The sequence below is a fragment of the Mesoplodon mirus genome (assembly GCF_964341445.2).
Source record: "Mesoplodon mirus genome assembly, chromosome: 6".
Taxonomy (NCBI): Eukaryota; Metazoa; Chordata; class Mammalia; order Artiodactyla; family Ziphiidae; genus Mesoplodon; species Mesoplodon mirus.
Genome location: NC_138982.1, coordinates 34172949 through 34193211, shown reverse-complemented (window position 1 = coordinate 34193211; position 20263 = coordinate 34172949). Strand labels below are relative to the sequence as shown.

Sequence of the window (20263 nt, the reverse complement as noted above, 5' to 3'; positions counted from 1 at the left end):
CAGAAACTCTTAGCAAACTAGAAATAAAAGAGAAATTCCCTAACCTGAAAAAGATTACCTACCAAGGACTAACAGACCTGGAATGTACAGCATGATACTATGTATACAACATTTAAGAACATGTAAAACTATATGTATTGTTTAAATAAAACACCTATATACCTAATAAAAGTATCACAGTATGCAAGAGTATAATAAACAACAAATTCAGAAGAAGTATTTGGGGGAAGGGTGAGGGAACTAGAATCAGAGGCTTCAGTTGTATCCTAAGTATTTTATTTGAAAAAACACTCTAAAGAAATCATGTAAAATGTTAAGATTTGGTGGTTACATGCATAAGCATTCATTATTTTATTCTTTATAATTTTCTGCATTTTTGATATATTTCATAATTTTGAAAAAGTTAAATCATTTAAAAATTTTTTTGTTTAAAGAGCTAATACAGCACATTTTAGAGATGAGTAAACCCAGGCTCAGGAAGATTAAATGCCTTGCCCAAGGTCACATAACTAGTTTGAAAAAGAACTAGAACTATTTAATCCAGATTCCTGACTCCTAGTCCATTGCTTTTTATAGTATTCTCCCAGGTAGAGAATTTTAAAAACTGCTATTTAATGTTTTGATCTAGAATCAGTAAGAACTACACTTACTGTTTTACATAATAATTTATTACCAATAGTTCACACAAAAAGATTCAATAACTATATTAAGAAAATAAATACAATAGAGTCAAGAAATCAATTAAAAAATATGATCCAACACACTGAGAATGAAAGGACATTAACTAGCAGCTTCTAAACAGGACACTGTCTGTCATCTATGCAAATCTGGACCAGATTGTTTTTAGCAAGAGACAATACCCTTCTGGTGAGGGCCTAAAGCAGGGGTCAGCAACTTTTTCTGTAAGGGGACAAATAGTAAATATTTTTGGTTTTGCAGGACATAAACTCTGTGTTGAAACCACTCAACTCTGTTGTTATCCCATGAAAGCAGCCATAGATGATATGTAAACAAACAGGCAATGCTGTATTCCAATAAAACTTATTTTCAAAAATAGACTACAGGCTGGATGTGGCTAATGGCTCTGGGTAATTGCTACAAACGCTTATTTACCAAAAATTCTTACCGTAAGGTTATACCCTCTTTTAACTTAACAGGCTTCTTTGTCAGCAAGCCAGTTGACAACAAAAAACTGAATAGTGAGACAATGGAAATTGAGACTGCTTTTAAGAAACCTCAGGATTAAAGCAGTTTAAAATTTGGCTACTTTGACAGTGTCTGTCTCTTACTAATGGATAAAGTATCACAATAGCTACCAATTTGTGTCAAGCATTTGGCTGAACCTTCCTGCTAATCCTTACATTAATGTTGCAAAGTTGCTATCATTATTCTCATTTATTTATTTGTTTGTTTGTTTGTGTTTTTTTGGCTGCATTGGGTCTTCATTGCTGCACGCGGGCTTTCTCTAGTTGCGGCGAGCGGGGGCTACTCTTCGCTGTTGTGCACGGGCTTCTCATTGCAGTGGCTTCTCTTGTTGTGGAGCACGGGCTCTTGGTGTGCGGGCTTCAGTAGTTGTGGCACACAGGCTCAGTAGTTGTGTCTTGCGGGCTTAGTTGCTCTGCGGCATGTGGGATCTTCCCAGACCAGGGCTCAAACCCAGGTCCCCTGCACTGGCAGGCAGATTCCTAACCACTGCGCCACCAGGGAAGCCCCATTATTCTCATTTTTAAAAACTGTAAACAAAGGCTCAATAACTTGCCCAACCATACAGCCACCATACTTTCAACTGTACCACACTTCCCCTAGGTAGTCTTTGGCTAATCCTATTATCTGCAGTCACTCGGATACAATGACCAACCCATAAAAGAAGAGAGCAGTGAGCCACCCCTGACCCACTCTTCAGCCATCTAGAAATACATTATCACATTTCCAAATATGCTCTCGTTCCTTACCTGTCAATCTGAATTTTCTTCAGTGTCTCTGTATTCATTATGGTCTGCCTTGTAGGTTTTTTGAAGATAAGATCTTGCACTTTGTTAAACTGGCCTCTGTGTCTGATTTCTGGCAACTTGGGCTCTTCTTTATGTACGAATGGACTGGATATTTTTGCAGGTTTTGAGACCAGTGAAAGTTTTTCTAAGCTTTTTCCTTCTAAATGCATTTCTTTGTTATTCTCCTAAAAGCAATAAATAATGTTTCACGTTAAGACAGATTTTTAAAACATAAAGAAACAATGCTATATGAGGGTCTCTGCCTACATTTTGAACCTCTTATAATATTACCACCAGAAAATTACCCTTTTCTTCAGCCACAACAAACTACATGCTCTGCTGTTTTGTGTCTTCCTGACTTTATACAATGTTCCCACTCTCCGTCATTCCCCAACCTGGTAAACTTTATGACCAAAGGTAAAATTCTCTGTGAAACATCTCGATTAGTAGACATTTACCATTTGTAATTACTTGTATAAATATCTCCATTAGATTGTAAGTTCTATGAGGGAAGGGACAATGTCTTAGAGATCTTGGTGCACCTCAAATTCTTTTTGGAACAAGATTGGATATTAAATAAATGTGGCCATCTTTATAATCCCATTGTTTAGAAGAATGTCTACGGTACAGTAAAGACTCAAATGTTCACTGAACACATGAATTTTAAATACAGTTGTCCCTTGGTATCTGTGGAGGACTAGTTCCAGAATCCACCCCCCACCCCTCAAGGAGACCAAAATCCACAGATGCTGATGGCCCTTATATAAAATGGCATAGTATTTGTTTATAACCTATGTACATCCTCTCATGTACTTTAAATCATCTCTAGGTTACTTATAATAACTAATACAATGTAAATAGTATGTAAATAGCTGCCAGCACACAGCAAATTCAAGTTTTGCTTTTTGGAAATACTTGGAATTTTTTTCTGAATATTTTCGATCCATGGTTGCTTGAATCCACAGATGTGGAACCCGCAGATATGGAGGGCCCACTGTATAAAGAATGAAAGGAGAATCATACCAAAGAGTAGGAGTTGGTAGTATATTTAGTGGTGTGATATAGATTTCTAAGTTCATGTGGGGAATTTTCAAACCCAAACTTGAATACTAAGGGGTAAGCATTACCATAGGAACAGGATATGTCTTTCAATTGATGATTCCTATTTAATCTGTGGCTAAAATCTTGAGCCAATGGGAAGCCATATAACACAGCAATTATGCTGTGCATATGGACTCTGAAACCAGACTTCCTTGTTTAAATCCTGGCCCTATCTGTTACTTTAAACAGATAAACCATATTGACTTTAGGCAACTATTTAACATCTCTATGCCTCCATCTTCCCATTGATAAAATAGGGATAATAATAGTACTTGCCCTCCAGTAGTTATTATGAGGATGGAAGGAAGGAAGGAAGGAAGGGAGGGAGGGAGGGAGGAGAGAAATAAGAGAGAGAGGGAGAAAGAAGGAAAGAAAGAAAGAAAGAAAGAAAGAAAGAAAAGTATTTAGAACAGTACATAGAACTATGCAAGTTCAGCATTTGATATGACTACTTAAATTCTTGTGCTGATCCTATGCACAGAAGAGTTTCATATGCATATTGATACATAATAGCCTAGGTCTGGGCTTCCCTGGTGGCGCAGTGGTTGAGAGTCCGCCTGCCGATGCAGGGGACATGGGTTTGTGCCCCAGTCCGGGAAGATCCCACATGCCGCGGAGCGGCTGGGCCCTTGAGCCATGGCCGCTGAGCCTGTGCATCCGCCTGTGCTCCGCAACGGGAGAGGCCACAACAGTGAGAGGCCCGCGTACAGGGGAAAAAAAAAAAAAAAAAGCCTAGGTCTTCCTTAGCTAAACTTCAATTAGACCAGAAATGTTAAAAAAAAAAAAAAAAACTATCCATAAAAGTTAATAAACACAGACTCAACAGCATTTTTCCTTATATCAACCATAAGCAAAGATTCAGATCTGAGGAAAACATTTGTAGGCAAGTACAAAACAAAATGCTGCCTTAAATAAGAATTAAATTTTAAAATACTCCTTTAAATTAAAATTTGTATGATTGACTACAAAAAGAACAGACGCCATAGAATTTCAACAGTTAAACTGAAACTTATCTGTACATAAGGAAAACGTTAAGTAGGAGGATGGTTATTACTCTAGATTTTGTCTAGGGAGCGAATGGGAAATGTAAGGCCTGGAAAGTTTGTTTTTTCTGATCACCCTAACCATTGTTCCTCTACCTTTGTGCTTGGGCATCTGGAAAAGGAAGCAAACGTGTTAAACAGCTTGATGTACTGATTACCAGAAATAAATATGAATTTTCAGAAGAGAACTTAAAGGAACTAGCTAAATATTCTGGTCCATTCACTTCCTTGTATAGTAGGGTATTAGATCCTAAGGGAAAAGATAAGAAAAACAGTATTCCGGGCAAGGGAGCTCTTTCCAAATTTTGGACCAATTACTCCCACTTCTGGTAGAACTTCGTACATTCGTATATTTTTCATCATTCCATTCCATGATTCTAATGAATGAAAAACTCTTTGGAAATATCTTTAGCTATAAAAATGGTTGTGAAAGAGGGATAATGCTAACTAAACTTTCATCCCAGGGTTGTTATTGTAAGGCTCAACAATGTGAAGCTTTTGGAGAAAGGAAGCATTCACATTCATACTAAGATTTTTAATTATATATCCTATGCCCTATAGTGCAATGGTACTGTAAAAATTTATGAGTTAGAACAACTATAGTACTATAAAGTAAAAAAACAAAAATTATTTTAAGGATCACAATTTTTAAAAGTTATAGAACTAACATATTGAGAAAGGGGTTTTTAAGCTGCTATTAATCAAAATAAGAGTACAAACCTTTACTCTTTATACTTCTATAAAATCATAAGCAGGGCCTCTGTTAAGTCAGAAAATTCTGTGGGTGAAGATCATAAACCAGAATAAAACTGCAAAAGTTGTATTCTTTTATTTACTGGAGTGGTGACCACTACTGAAGGTTGTTTATAAATTTGGGTTTTTCCTTCTCTCTTGAGTTTCTATGATGGAAAATTACCCTTTTTAAAAGCCTGATAGTAAATATCATTGATAAAACTTTATCTTGTTAACTGAATATCTTCCCTCTTTATTTTTGATTCTTACTGAAGGAGACAATAGAAAGGAAACACTAGTCTCTTTTGTACTATTTGTTAACTAGCTTAATTTAAGAATTAGACTCATCTTAAAAGCATTGAAAGGCTTAGTTCTTGGGTTTCCAATATCTTTGCTTTTCATAAGTTAATAAGGAAACTAATTCCTATAATACCCATTAATGTCTTAAAAGTACCTCAAAACTCATAGAATGTTAGTATTAGAAGGGATCATTTAGTTAAAACTCCATCACACTACTGAAGCCCGCGTGCCTAGAGCCTGTGCTCCAAAAGAGAAGCCATCACAATGAGAAGCCCATGCACCGCCACAAAAAATAGCCCCTGCTTGCTGCTGGCTGCAACTAGAGAAAGCCCACGCACAGCAACGAAGATCCAACACAGCCAAAAAATAAATAAAATTAAAAAAAAACTCTATCACAATTTACAAATGAGAAAACTAAGACCAAGAAAGCGAAATTAATTTGCCCATAGCACACAACTAAACCATAAAGGTCCCCAACTCCAAATCCAGTGTTCTATTAAAATTTTGTATAAACTTTTAAAACTTTAATAAAAGCTGTATAAACCCAGGTTATACATATAATAATAATAATAACTTTAAATCGTAAGGGCTGGGCTTCCCTGGTAGCGCAGTGGTTAAGAATCTGCCGGCCAATGCAGGGGACACAGGTTTGAGCCCTGGTCCGGGAAGATCCCACATGCCATGGAGCAGCTAAGCCCGTGCGCCACAACTGCTGAGCCTGCGCTCTAGAGCCCACAAGCCACAACTACTGACCCCACGTGCCACAACTACTGAAGCACGCACGCCTGGAGCCCATGCTCCGCAACAAGAGAAGCCACCGCAATGAAAAGCCCACGCACTACAACGAAGAGCAGCCACCACTTGCCGCAACTAGAGAAAGCCTGCGCGCAGCAACAAAGACCCAATACAGCCAAAAATAAATAAAAATAAAATCAATTTAAAATCATAAGGGGCAATTAAAGGGAAATTTAATTTTCTAGTCACAATACATATGGACTTCTTTTCTGTTAGACATGAAAATCAATTTACCCTCTCATTTTTATAGCAATTTTCATTTATCATAGAATCAGAAATAAGAATATATTCTGTACAAATTATATAATGTAATTTTGTTAAATGTAATAAATATGTATTGGTATTTATAAATTGTTTCTATTTTATATCTACAACCCAAGTTATTAAAACTTATAAGAGCTTAAGAATTCATAAAGATTTTGCTCACTACCAAGCTGAGTTTTTTGATAACTCAGTGGTCCTTTGAGGAGGAGTCCATAACATCATTGAAAATGTAATGGCTGACACAATGATGTGGCTGGATATTTAAAAAGGCAGATTGCAAGATATTTAGCACTAACAAAGTCATTTTAGATGAAAGCAATATTGACAGGGTCCAGTTGAATTTCCTCCCCCTAATGTTCAGTTAGCTTTTAGCAGCTGAGAAATACAAGATAGGTAAGACAACACAATTACTTGTTCCATCTCCTCAGTATATATATTGTATTTATACTGATTTATCTATAGGCCTTTTAGAATAATGCCAATATATTGGAAGAAAAGGATATTCTGATTGGTAATGTACCTTGAGCTATGTCTATTTCACTCCATTGAGAGTACATATCTCAGATAATTATTGTAGCCCTTTATCTGATATGAAGGTGCTATTTCCCAGGTTAAATTGAATGGCATAGGTACTGACAATGATGGAGAAATAAAAAGAAAAGAAAGCAAAAATTAAGTAATGCTGAATGTATATACCACGCTGATACTTTTTCTTTTTTCATACTGAACTGGCATGATATAGTTTAGAATAGAGAGCTGGTCTGTGGTGTCCTCCAGAACTGCAGAGATCCTCAGTACGTCTAGAAAGGAGAGTGGCTCCATGACTTCTGGGATGATTTCTACGGCTGTTTCTTTGGCTGTTTCTTCATTTTCTTCTACAGCAGTAAGTGGTTCACCTGTCATTGACACTGTCACCTCAGAATGCCAAATTTCTGGAGGAAGATTTGAGGCTTCCAGCTGACCTCTAAAGAATGAAGGAAAAAATAAGTCAGCCACCAAATGTTTAAAAATTACTTAAACTCAGAAGCAGAGGCAGCATGTAGATTGGCTCCTACAAAGTCCATTTTGTCATATAATATAACCAAGATAATGAACAAAAGTAGTTTGCAGATGATTCTGCTAAATAACTCCCAGTAACATTCTGACCTCCCAAAGAAAAGCAACTTACTGTTTAATAAAGATATGTAGCCTGGGCTATTTGGCTATGCTTAACCAATTTGAACTTGGGCTAAAATAAACTTTTTTCTAGCAATATCTTTAGATGACAACCAAAACTGTTTCATGGTTAGTGAAAAATAGAATGTAGTAGCCAGTCTCCAAGGTGGACCATATGATTCTCACCTTCTTGTACTCTTGCCCTTTGGTAGTCTTCCCCACATTGAATAGGACTAACCTATGTAACCAAAAGAATATTGTGGTTTCCAAGTCTAGGTGATTTTGAGACATTAAAGCTTCTCCATTATTCTCTCATATCTCTCACTCTGTGGGAATCCAGATGCCTTGTCACAAGGACACTTAAGGAGCCCTGTGAAAAGGTTCTTGAGGGTGAGGAACTAAGGCCTCTTGCCAACAGCCAGCATCAACTCGCCAGCTCTGTAAATGAGTCGTCTTGGAAGTGGATCCTCTAGCTCCAGTCAACTATTCAGATGATTGGAGCCCTAGCCAACTTTGACTTATGAGAAATCCCCAGACAGAACCATACAGTTAAGCTGCTCCTAAATTCTTAAACCATCCAACCAAGCTACACCTAAATTCCTGACCCACAGAAATTGTGTGAAATAATAAATGTTTATATTTTAAATCACTAAGTTTTGGGGTAATTTGTTACACAGCCATAGGTAAACAATACACGGAAATTTAACATAAGGCATTTCAAATATATATATTTTATATATATATACATATGAATATATAATAAATTGGAATTTGGAACATACTCTTCCATTCTTCTTGAGTTAGTTTTGTTTACCTCCTTGGTACATTTATAATCTCACAAAAATGCAGTCACCTAAAGTGGGAAGAAAACATTGAGATTAGTTTAAGGGAATGTTGAATGACATTTAAGTTATTTCTATACTCTTCCATTAAGAGAAAAAGAATTACAAGCGCTGTGGCTTATCCCCCCTTTTGGCTTAGCAGAGCAGTCCCAGAGATGGAAGAACCACTGCCACCGTGTGGCACAGGTGTACTAAGTAGTCAGCTTAATTATTGGCAGATAAATATAATCTTTGAGTTTCTTAAGGTAAATTAGTGTCCAACATGGCTTTTGTATGTTTTTAAATTATATTCTGAGTATTAATTGGTAATCTTTATATAACAGATTTACTTTTCTGTTATTCTGATTACTAAAATATTTAATTTGATGGCTCCATTTCCCTGATCTGCCAGATTAACAAAATTTATTGCACCCAGACTTAGAAAAACAACTGAGATTGCACTTAGAAAAACTGAAACTGTATTTATCCTGAAAATCATTTTAACACTGCTGTTAAGATGTTACCCTTCCTCAGTAAACCAAAGCCCTTTCTGCTTAAATAAGCTTTACAATGAGAACACCCTATGGAGATTTTTGCTCTATACTGAATGAATAATGAATGGTAAGTTTCCAGTGTGATTTTGTCCACAGTAAAGTGACCCTGAGGAGGGCAGTTACAAGTATGTCTCATGCAACAAACATCTTATATGCAAAAATTAAAGAATCTTTATGTAAACTGAAAAAAAGATACTCCAAAGTAGCTAAATGTTCTGGTTCAAGGGCAGTCTTAGGAGGAAATAGCATGGTGTTAAGATTTTGTTCTTTTGCTGTGTTGTTGTTTCTTTATTTTTCCATTTTTTAGGCCTGGGGCATAGGTAAGTGTGCCTCACATAGGTAAGATGGGACTATGCTTATGTAGAATCCAGTGCTTTCGTTCTGTTATGGCTTCTCATTCCTCAATACTAGAAACTCAGGAGTCATTTCTGCTTCCTTCCTGTCATCCTGACATCAGCATTCCCCCAATTCAAACCACCATGAGGTCCTGTGGATTTTACGTTCAATTTCCATCTCCCCCAACACCATGCTGAACCTAGCTGTTGTTTCTTGTCTGAACTACTTTAACAGCTTCCAAATTTTTTAAAATTAATTAACTATTTTTGGCTGCATTGGGTCTTTCTCTAGTTGCAGAGAGCAGGGGCTAGTTTTCGTTGCAGTGCACAGGCTTCTCATTGCAGTGGCTTCTCTTGTTGCAGAGCATGGGCTTTAGGTGTGCGGGCTTCAGTTGTGGTGCGCAGGCTCAGTAGTTGCGGCGCACGGGCTTAGTTGCTCTGCGGCATGTGGGATCTTCCCAGACCAGGGCTTGAACCCGTGTCCCCTGCATTGGCAGGCCGATCTTAACCACTGTGCCACCAGGGAAGCCCCACAGCTTCCAAATTAAAAGTTATCTTTTTGAAATGAAGAACTCATCTTTTAAGATTGAAAATCTCATCATGTCTCTCCTTAGAACCCTTCACTAACTTGGGAAAAAAAGTAAAACTCTTAACTTGGACCATAAGGCCTGCATGATCTGGGCTCCTCTTTTCCTCTCCAGATCCATCTGGCACTGCCCTTTTATTGCTCTCATGGCTCCAGCTTCAATGGGCTTCTTTCTCCTATGGAATCATGCTCCCTTCCAACTCAGGGTCTTTGCATATGCTATTCTTTCAAGTTGAACGACTCTTCCCCTCACCTCTTCACCACTGGTCCATCAGGTACTAGCTTAAATCAGTGGCATATTTCTAGGTATCTGCCATTTGCCCCATCTGGAGCCAATCTCCAGAGAGAAAATTTTTTCTCACATTACCTTTTAATGTGCCATATATTTTACTTGCTCATTGTCTTGCTCCCCCTACGAGGATGTAAGCTCCATGAGGGCAGAGCTTTCTGTTGTTCTGTTTACTGCAGCCTCCTCCGAGCCAGGAACAAAATTTCGTACATGGTAGTCAGTCATTCAACAAACTGCTGACAAAAGGCATGAATCCATAAGGCAACACATAAATGTGCAATAGTTAGGAAATGTAAATCTCTCACGTCCACTAAGCTATCCCATTCTAATCTACGAATATTTACTGAAGACCTATGGCACGTGACCACGGTGCTGCGCGCCGCGAGAGTTTGGCAGCTGAATGACCTCTCCTTAAAACGCAACAAAGCCTTTTCAGGACAGTGCTCTTCGCCCTCGGAGTCAAAATGAAGATTGGCGGTAAGAACTTAAGTCATTTCTGGAAAGAGATAAAGGAGTAGAAGGAGGAAAGGAGTAAGGGGTGGTGGGGGACAAAAGATAAAGAGAAGGAAGAGCTCTCTCCTCCTGCCTTTGTGATCGCCGTCTTTCTCTTCCTGGCTAGGATCCAAGAGTTTCCGTTCGCCCTACTGCTATGTGGTAAGAAGGAAAGATACCCCCTTGTTGGCGAATCAAATCTGGGGTATTCGAGGCGGGGGTAGTCCTCCAGTCGGGCTTCACTTTTCCCGCTACAGCACCCGACGCCGCCGGAACCTAGCTAAGGTGTTTCTACGGCAACGCAGAGCTTTGGAGGACCTGTTCTTCTCCTTTAGCTGGCTACCATTTTGCCTCCCTCTGTTCCAAAGTATATAGTACATGTTGCAGTTTACAAAGATAAAAGGACTTAGGGAAAGAATTGTAAGAGTGCTCTTGAACGTGGCTTATTTCAGTCAGAAGACGATTTCTGAGGCTTATTTTTCTGGCGGTGGCGGAAGATACCTAAATGGGGGGGCGGGGCGGAGAGGTGTTTACCCATGAGGCCACGCGGCGGGGCCTTCCGTTTCTTTTTCAGCCATCTTGGACCCTGTGGAGGTGTGTGGCGTTTCCGCAGCTGAACTTTGGGGGCAAATAAGTGGGGTCGGCTCGGCTATATCCCTCTCGTGAGATGCTGGTGCGGCTCCGAGGCTCTACCAGCTAATGATTTCTATGGATTTCAGCAACAGGGAGGACAGGATGGAGGAGATACGGGACTGATGGTGCTGGTCCCCTGACCTCCGAGAATGGGTGCTCCGGTAACTGGAGTTGCTTGCGGTCCCTAGCGGATTAAAATATAAAATAGATGCATTTTGTCTGGCAGCAGTGGCACTTTTAGGCAGGGTTCTTTGTTCATTTACTCCCACCTCAAACCTGGCTTTGCCTGTTTACTATGTCTTTCCTTAGCTTTTCTTTCCCATTCAGTGTTTAAAAGTCTTGTTCTCTGCGTGCTTCTATGGTTCCTTGATCTTTTTTTTCCCCCATGATCGTGGCGTGAACTTTCTTAAGGCTTTCTTTTGGGGTTTCTAGGAGTTACTTCCTGTAGTGTACTGTTTTGCTACTTTAGGTTTTGTTTTCCTTTTGGAATTTGCTTAGTTATCAGGTATTCTCTGAGTTTGGGGCGCTCTTCCAGAGACTAGGTGGGAAACGCGCGTTGCAAGATTTTAAACTGATTATTTTTGTTTTAAGGCCTGCTGGGAACAGGACTTCTAAAACGACAATTATGTCTGGAAGGTATGCGTTTTAAATATCATTGCTTTGTACTTGTAGTTTATTAGGCGTGATCCTACATGTGAGTTTAAAACTGGTGGGGAAAAAATTCAGATGTTTGCTATATAGGTAACTTTTAGGTGGTTGTCATTACAAGCCAAATCATACCTGTGGTTTGTTGAAGTTGAGTGAGATCTTTTAACAGCTTATGATTAACAGTATATTTTGTCTTAGGCTGTGGTCCAAGGCCATTTTTGCTGGCTATAAGCGGGGTCTACGGAACCAGAGGGAGCACACAGCTCTCCTGAAAATTGAAGGTGTATATGCTCGAGATGAAACTGAATTCTATCTAGGCAAGAGATGTGCTTACGTGTACAAAGCAAAGAAGTAAGTTGATAGTATTGTGCTTTTTGAGTTTTCACTTGATTGGTCTCATTTGAAGTTAGTTAAATAAATGGTACTGTTGTGGTTTCTACTTTGGGAGTTCAAGGAACTTCATGGTTAGTGTTGGATATAGGTGTCTTCTGCACTTAGAAAAATTACAGCTATTAATTTGTTTTAAGGAAGGCGTCGGGTCCTTATATTACGATCTTAAGGTTTTATAGAGCATTTTTCATATCGCTTAATTTATTTTGTTGATCTCTTGAAGTTACAATTTTTATAGATGTTTAAAGATGTTACCTCTAGAGCATTGTTTCTTAAACCCATTCCAGATCAATTAAAATCTCTGGGATAGAGGTGGGGGCGGGGGTGGAAGAAATGGGTGGACTATTGGGTATTTAAATTGTTTTTAAAAAGATCTTTGGGAACATGTTTTCATCTCCCCCATCCCCCTTTCGTCCTGCAACCAGAGTGATCTTTTAAATTTTTTTTGCCACGCGTGGTTTGCAGGATCTTAGTTCCCTGACCAGGGATTGAACCTGGGCCCTTGGCAGTGAAAGCGTGGAGTCTTAATCACTGGACCACCAGGGATTTCCCAGTCCTTTAAAATTATAAGTCAAATCATTTGTACATTGCTCAAATTCCAACTCTTCCCCATCTCATTTAGTAAAAGCTAAAGTCATTAAAAAGCTTCTAAGACCATATTCATTCAGGGCTCCCTCTGTCCTCTCTTAACCCAGCTAGGATTCATCTCTTGGCATCGTCTGCCTTTCAAAAAGCCAGGGACACAACCTCAGTTTATAACACAAGCTGTTCCCTTACCTTCGAGTCTTTTTTCTGGTGTTAGCTTCTTAGTAAGGCATTACCTGGCTATTTAAAATTACAAACAAGTTCCTCTCTCCCTACACTCAAAATATCCTCACATTTCTTGTCCCCCCCCTTCCCTGCCCCCTCCCCATATTACAGCTATTACCGTTTAAGCTAGGGTTGAGGGCGACTGGTCTAGAAGTCACCTTGATTTTGTACCACACTATACTGGTTGTCTGGGTTCTCATGCCTTTTTTAATCCTCTTTTAAAATCAGCAACACAGTAACTCCTGGTGGAAAACCTAACAAAACCAGAGTAATCTGGGGAAAGATAACTCGTGCTCATGGAAACAGTGGCATGGTTCGTGCCAAATTCCGAAGCAATCTTCCTGCTAAGGCCATTGGACACAGAATCCGTGTGGTAAGTACATTATTAGCAATGTGGCACCTTTCGAATCAAACTAAGCTCATGGTGTTTGGCTTTGACTACTAAGGACTATTGTGATTATAAAATGTCACCAATAGCTCATGCTGTAAAATTAGGGGCTACTGTGTAAATGTATTATGGAACATTTTCTTGGCATTATAAGAAAAGTGAAGGCAGAGGGTTCAAATGGATTGTGCCTAGGTTTCAGGTAATTGCTAAAGCTGCCTGTGGGTGGTGGGGAATAGCACAGTTGGCCCTTGAACAACGCAGAGGTTAGGGGCACTGTGAGAAATCCAGAATAACTTTACAGTTGGCCTCGGCATCTGTGGATTCAGTCAACTGCGGATTGTGTAGTACGTATTTACTGGGAAAAAAATCTGTGTATAAGTGGACCCGCACAGTTCAAACTTGTGTTGTTTGAGGGTCACCTATTTAAATGAACAATTTTCTGGCAACTATATTTATTGGGCTCTGAAGTAATTGCTAGAAAATAAAAATTCAACATACCTTTTCCTGGCAAAATTAATATTTCCGATCTCTTCATCATGACAGTCTTGTTCAAATAGGTATTAGCTTTATTTTATAGAGGAAAACTAATGCTCATGTCCCAGGACTTCAACTCCAGATTCTGTGATATTTTTAACAGGATAGCTCCTGTTTTCTTCAGTTAGGATCTATTTTTAATAGACATGGCTGCATCCTTGGGGTCACAGGGTACTTTTGAACCCTGCTGAGCAGTTGAGATTTCTCATCAGAGGAGGTTTTTACTATCGTTAGAGGAAGCAAAATTAAATGGACTCTCAGGTTCCCAGTACTGGTTCTTAAGTCAAAGAATGTTCACCTAGAAACTGAAGGCTCTAAAAATTTAGTTCCCTTCCCACTAGGATATAAGTCATTGGGTGCCTTTCAGAGATGGGTAATGGGACAATGGGAGATTTTTCATGTTGTGGTATTCAATAACTGTTTGTATATAACATGCACTTAATGACATTATGTTCTTTCCCCCCCCCCCACCAGATGCTGTACCCTTCAAGGATTTAAACTTACTGAAAAGTAAATAAATAAATGTGGATTTGTTCCCTTGTATTTTTGTTAACATGGCTTAAAAAATTCTTTGCCCTGAATTCAGTTGCTAAGTGCTTAAAGGGTGGTGGTTATCGGGCATTTTCAGAGTATATGGGAGCCCAGAGAATATGGCAGTTACAGAGATTTAGACAACAGGAGGGTTTTAATGAGGATAGGATGTATCTTAATATAAGACCTTAAATATTGGGGGGAAGGTTACAAGTAAGCTTTAGTTGGGGACAGTGGAAAGGAGTATCTTGGAAGGTTTACAGTGATGGAGTGCTGGAACCTAGCCTATGAAAAGTTTTTGGACAAGTGGAGATAACCCACAGGAAGGACAGAAGTCAGTTTTTAGCCAGTATCGATATACACCATGAAACGTTTCCAGATTTCCACATCAAATGAATCTATAACTCTTCCCCTTATTTCAGTTATGGTACTGGTAACTGCCTCCCTCATTAAGTTGAAAGAAACTGAAAATATCTTGACCTCCTAAAGTACCTTGTAGTAGCATGCACTTGTTTAATATAGATTGATTAGGAAACTTGGGGCTTAAAAATGGTAGTTGGGAGAAATTTGAATGAGGATTATATTGATGGTATTTGGCAGCTCATTTGGATGAGATATCCTTGGGATTTGTGACTGGACAAAGCATCCAGTATATAACACTTGACTGGGAATAATGTCTAAGTTGAAAGTGTCCCTAAATTGCCACATACCTTAAAAAATCTTGGTGGGGGGTTGTCAGGATTGCCTGGACAGGGTTGCTGTCCTTTGCTCCATGTTTTAATAGTAAAGTGCAGAATTGAGACGTTTTGGCATGATACAAAGGCAACTAAGCAGGGCTGCAGAATATTTTAAATCTCAGAATGTGCTGAATACAGTTTGAACCAAGGCATCAGTTCGCAGTATGGTGGGTTTAGGTGTTTGATGCAGTAGCAGGTGCTCCTTTTATTAACCAACAGATCTTGACATTCCACTGAAAATATCAACAGAAAACTGGGAGTTTGCCGAACTGCACCCCTTTTAACAGTTTTTAATTGTATTTGGTTTCTCTAAGAAGCAGACTCTAAAAAATGATTAGCATGAAGGCGCACAGCAGTTCTACGGTTTGCTTAGTTTAATGGTGGCCCTGAAGCCAAAATTGCTGTTGGAAGAGTCACCGAAAAGGGGCTTTGTTTGTACTGCCAGTCTTATTTGTCTAGCAGCAACCCTCGGGAGCCATGGCCTCAAGACAAATGAGGTGGATGGTAGGGAGAAGCTGCTTGGAGTCATTGGTCAATTATGCTCTCTTCACCGGATCTAAGCAGTTCATTTCATGGCCCCACAACTTGAAATTTGGTTAGGGGACTTCCCTTGTGGTCCAGTGGTAAAGAATCCGCCTACCAATGCAGGGGATGCAGGTTCGATCCCTGGTCACGGAACTAAGATCACACATGCCGCAGGGCAAGTAAGCTCGCGTGCCACAACTAGAGAGAAACCCGTGCACCACAAGGAAGAGCCCGCACTAAGACCCGACACAGCCAAAAGACAAAATAAATATTAAAAAATAAGGGGGGGTGGTGCTTCTCTGGTGGCACAGTGGTTAAGACTGCCTGTGCAGGGGACATGGGTTCAAGCCCTGGTCCGGGAAAATCCCATATGCTGCGGAGCAACTAAGCCCGTGTGCCACAACTACTGAAGCCCGTGCGCGTAGAGCTCATGCTCCACAACAAGGGAAGCCACTGCAATGAGAAGACCGCGCACTGCAACTAGAGAAAGCCTGTGAGCAGCAACAAAGACCCAACAGAGCCAAAACATAATTTTAAAAAAAAAGCCAACATAAACTAAAGGTAACTGCCTTGTTGTGCCAGTTAAATAGATGTACTCTTGGGGATCATCGAATAGAGGAAGGGATGCTTGGGGGTGATACTTCAGAAAAGGGAAGTGGCACAAACATTGCGAAAGCAGAATGAACAATTTAACTGGGTTATGTAGTGTGACTGAAACCAATTGGAAGTAATTGGAAAGTAAGTCTAGGAAGCTACCAGGTGCCAGGATTTTAGACAATAGTCTTTTTTTTTTTTTTTTTTTGCGGTACGCGGGCCTCTCACTGTTGTGGCCTCTCCCGTTGCGGAGCACGGGCTCCGGACGCGCAGGCTCCGCGGCATGTGGGATCTTCCCGGACCGGGCCACGAACCCGCATCCCCTGCATCAGCAGGCGGACTCAACCACTGCGCCACCAGGGAAGCCCAAGTCTTCCATTAATTTTTTTTTTTTGCTACACTGCCCATGACATGTCGGGGATCTTAGTTCCCCGACCAGGGATGGAACCCTTCCCCCGCTGCAGTGGAAACACTGAGTCTTAAACCACTGGACCGCCAGGGAAATTCTAACAATATTCTTGTATTAGAGTGTCACTGAAGAACTTGAGTGACAGGTGACAAGATGCGTATTTTATTTTATTTATTTATTTATTTATTTATTTATTTTTTTTGCGGTATGCGGGCCTCTCACTGTTGTGGCCTACCCCGTTGCGGAGCACAGGCTCCGGATGCGCAGGCCCAGCGGCCATGGCTCACGGGCCCAGCCGCTCCGCGGCATATGGGATCCTCCCAGACCGGGGCACGAACCCGTATCCCCTGCATCGGCAGGCGGACTCTCAACCACTGCGCCACCAGGGAGGCCCAAGATGCGTATTTTAGAAAGATCCCTGTGGCAACCGAGCATAAACTGAAGGGAGGGAAAACCAGGTAGGCTTTGCAGTCTTAACTGAGACAGTTGAGTACCTTAATAGACATTAACCGAATGTTAAAACCAATTGATTGTAGAGAGGAGTCTTCAAAACTAACTTCCTAGCTTTGGTTGCTGAGCGGGTAACAGTGCATTTACAAAGTTGGGGGACTAGGAGGTGGTTGGGTGGGGGGAGTGAGAGCCTGTATTACACTTTTCTGCTCCCATAGCGAGGTTTGGTCAGTGCAAAGGCAGTCCTCAAGCCAAAGCTACATTGGAGGAGTTGAATGTTTCACAGAAATGAACTTAAAACGGCTAGCAGCTTGTCCTTTAGACTATTGAAACTGCCCCTCCACCAGCATGACACTGCCTTTACCGCTAGGAAACTGAAGATGACCGGTACCATTCTTTACTCACAATCCGCAATTTCTTTGTGGTTTTGTGTAGAGAGTACGTTATAAAGTGATATATTTTGTTTGAAATCCCAGCTTCCACTAGTTGTGGGATGATAGACACATCTAATGAGTCTACTGGTAAAATGCCCCAACCATTTTTTTTTAAGTACATTGTCTTCACCAATGAATTGTAAATTCTTGGGGATTTTATTTTTTTTTTCTACTAAAGTTCCTAGCATAGTAATTTACAATATTCAGTTCCTGGAATGACTGTTACAGCTCGGTGCTTTCAGTTCCTGGTTTTAATTGTTTCGTGGGCCACAAGGAGATTTGTCCCAACTTCTAATTTCTTATAGTTTGTCACGGCTCAGTTTTTAAGGTAGTTGCCTTAATGGCAAGGATCTACCTAGTCTCCGGGATTAATGCAGTTGCAATTCTTACATTCATAGAAGTTAAGGGATGGGGTTGAATGGTAAAAAACACATTTGATTTTACAGAAAATGACTATAATTAAGTGGGTCTAGCACGATATTGTAAATCAACTACACTTAAAATTTTTTAACAAGTAGGTCTAGAATTGGTGACTCAGGATAAGTAAAAATGAAAATTACATGCCATTTACTTTTTTTTTTTTTTTTTTTTGCGGTACACGGGCCTCTCAATGTTGTGGCCTCTCCCGTTGCGGAGCACAGGCTCCGGACGCGCAGGCTCAGCGGCCATGGCTCACGGGCCCAGCCGCTCCGCGGCATGTGAGATCCTCCCGGACCGGGGTACGAACCCGTGTCCCCTGCATCAGCAGGCGGACTCTCAACCACTGCGCCACCAGGGAAGCCCCCATTTACTTTTTATACAGAGAGCTAACCATAATTTATATGTCTAAGCACCTGGCACCTAGTGAGTGCATATCTTTTCGGTGAATAACTGAATTAAAAAGTGAAAAACTGCCTCAGTAAGGAAGGACACCGACGTATCAGCATCCCATTACCAACAGCACCCACTAGTCTTCCCACAGCCTAACTCACGTGGGCCGCCAAGAGGCATTTATTGGCCGGCTTCGCGCGAATGAGACGCGATGGACGTGATGCAACTCTCGTCTTCCGCGGTGAACTTCTTATGGGTGACGCTAGCCAATCAAAAAGCACCTTTCCACCGCCAAGTTCCTCCACCTGCCTCGAGAGGCGGGGGGCGGGGCTGGCGCTGGGCGCGGAGGCGTCACGTACTCCATGGTAACGACGCTCGGCCTGAAGATGGCGGCCGAGACGGTTGGAAGAGCGGGTTCCTCGGCTTCAGGCCGGGGCCCGAGCCGGTGGCACTGGAGCGGTTCTTTATGGGTCCGAGGCGTTTTACTCCTGTTGGGCGGGCTCCGGGCAAGCGCTACATCTATTCCTGTCTCCTTGGGCAGTTCTCCTACCTGCCGGCACCACGTCCTCTCTGAGTCTGAGGTAAGGCGACGGAGGGGCCCTGCGAGAGTAAAGTAATACGGGAGGCGATGGCATAGAGGATAGTGATTGGAACAAGGGGTACTGGAGGAGAAAGCGAGATTGGGCCAGAGACTGAACTCTTAGAGGGCTGGGACCTGGTATCAACTCCCTTCCTGCACCCAGCAAAGTGGCTCAGTTAGGCGCTCAGAACGTCATCAGTTTCCTGCGCGGAGGGTTGTGCTTATCAGGTAGTCCTAGAGCAATGGTTTTCGAACTTGAACGGGCCATCAGAATCACCTGAAGGACTTGTTCAAACACAGATTGCCGCTCCATTCCCTCCCTCTGCCTACTTCTGACTCATTAGATCTGGGATGGGGCCTCAGAATTTGCAGTTGAAGTTCCCAGATAGTTGATCATGCTGCTTGTCCAAGGACCTCACTTTGGGAACCACTGATCTAAAGGTTTGAGAAGAAATTGATAGGAGAGCTAGACAAAGGCATTGAAGGGATATTGGGGATTCTCTGGAGACAAAATTCAGGTTGATTTTCAAGTTACTTCATCACATTGCTTGCTTTACCCTGTTCTCCTGCCCTGGAAGTGCCTGCCTCCCTCCCATTACATTTTTATTCCTGTCTAAATTCTTTCATTCTGAGTTCCTTAACCTCAAGGCAGCCTGCTGAAACCACCCCCAGTAGAATGTTCTTTCCATTTCACAGTACGTCTTATCTGTACTCTCTTCTGGCACTTAACCAAGAACCGCTATGTGGTGACGGTTTGTTTTCAGGCGTGTCTTGCCTTTGTAGTTAAATTGTAATTTTCCTTGGGATAAGGTTTGTGTCTTATACTTTAATTTCCCCACAGTACTTAGTTCAGAGGAGGGCCCACAATAATCAGTATTCTTTGAGGAAAGAAGACACAGTACCTGGGTCAGGGCTGCATGTTGTGATTGATTGTATAATTTGTCTTATTACTTTAACAAGAAAGATTAATCTAGAAATTTTCAGTTCAGCCCAGAAATCTAAGACCGTCCATTTTGGTGATAATTTCCAAAAATTTCTATGCATGCTGTTCATAACCATATATGCCAGAATACTAAGTTTGGGGTTTGTGGCTGTATTACAGCTTTTATCATGACACTGCATTCTGGCTGAATTATTTTATTTTATTTAGTCTCTTAGCAACTTGTAAGTTTATAATACAGTACTGTTGTCTATAATCACTATGTTGTACGTTAGATACCCGGGACTTATCTACTAATTGCAAGTTTGTACCCTTAAACATCTCCTCAGTTCCCCCCACCCACCTAGTGAATTTTTTTTTTTTTTTTTTTTTTTTTTTTGCAGTACGCGGGC

The 20263-nt window shown here is 40.9% G+C and overlaps 3 protein-coding genes across 11 annotated transcripts in view; 2 read left to right on the top strand and 1 right to left on the bottom strand.

Annotated features, from left to right (window-relative positions):
• DRC9 (dynein regulatory complex subunit 9) overlaps positions 1–10924 on the bottom strand; it is a 40979-nt gene extending 30055 nt beyond the window's left edge. For 2 of the 5 annotated variants that reach the window (XM_082625808.1, XM_082625809.1), the window contains exons 1-4: positions 10045–10327; positions 8164–8234; positions 6923–7190; positions 1953–2176 (exon numbers count right to left, since the gene is read on the bottom strand). In XM_082625808.1, the coding sequence (XP_082481934.1) occupies positions 1953–2176; positions 6923–7190; positions 8164–8171 (500 nt within the window). In that variant the 5' untranslated portion in view covers positions 8172–8234; positions 10045–10327. Of the gene's footprint in view, positions 1–1952; positions 2177–6922; positions 7191–8163; positions 8235–10044; positions 10328–10637 lie in introns of those variants that run through there. The other 3 variants (XM_082625806.1, XM_082625807.1, XM_082625805.1) reach the window with 3 other exon arrangements.
• RPL35A (ribosomal protein L35a) lies at positions 10419–14414 on the top strand. Of its 3 annotated transcripts, none has more exons than XM_082625816.1 (5): positions 10419–10443; positions 11683–11727; positions 11938–12090; positions 13168–13312; positions 14336–14414. In XM_082625816.1, exons 2-5 carry the CDS (start codon positions 11717–11719, stop codon positions 14357–14359), a joined length of 333 nt encoding a protein of 110 aa, XP_082481942.1. In that variant the 5' UTR covers positions 10419–10443; positions 11683–11716; the 3' UTR covers positions 14360–14414. The 3 variants fall into 3 exon arrangements, with proteins under 3 accessions (XP_082481942.1, XP_082481940.1, XP_082481941.1); XM_082625814.1 differs by lacking the exon at positions 10419–10443 and adding an exon at positions 11010–11052; XM_082625815.1 differs by lacking the exon at positions 10419–10443 and adding an exon at positions 11059–11252.
• Positions 14415–18713: 4299 nt separating this feature from the next.
• The window catches only part of LMLN (leishmanolysin like peptidase), a gene marked incomplete at its 5' end in the record, with an annotated part of 75773 nt that continues 74223 nt past the window's right edge, over positions 18714–20263 (top strand). Inside the window, one exon of one of the 3 annotated variants that reach the window (XM_082625413.1) lies at positions 18714–18932. In XM_082625413.1, the coding sequence (XP_082481539.1) occupies positions 18714–18932 (219 nt within the window). The remainder of the gene's footprint in view (positions 18933–20263) is intronic. The other 2 variants (XM_082625414.1, XM_082625416.1) reach the window with 2 other exon arrangements.

Excerpts from the sequence above, each read along its gene's own strand:
- RPL35A (XM_082625816.1), top strand. Across the intron at positions 12,091-13,167 it reads TACGTGTACAAAGCAAAGAA|CAACACAGTAACTCCTGGTG; the intron begins GTAAGTTGATAG and ends TTTTAAAATCAG. Across the intron at positions 13,313-14,335 it reads TTGGACACAGAATCCGTGTG|ATGCTGTACCCTTCAAGGAT; the intron begins GTAAGTACATTA and ends CCCCCCCACCAG.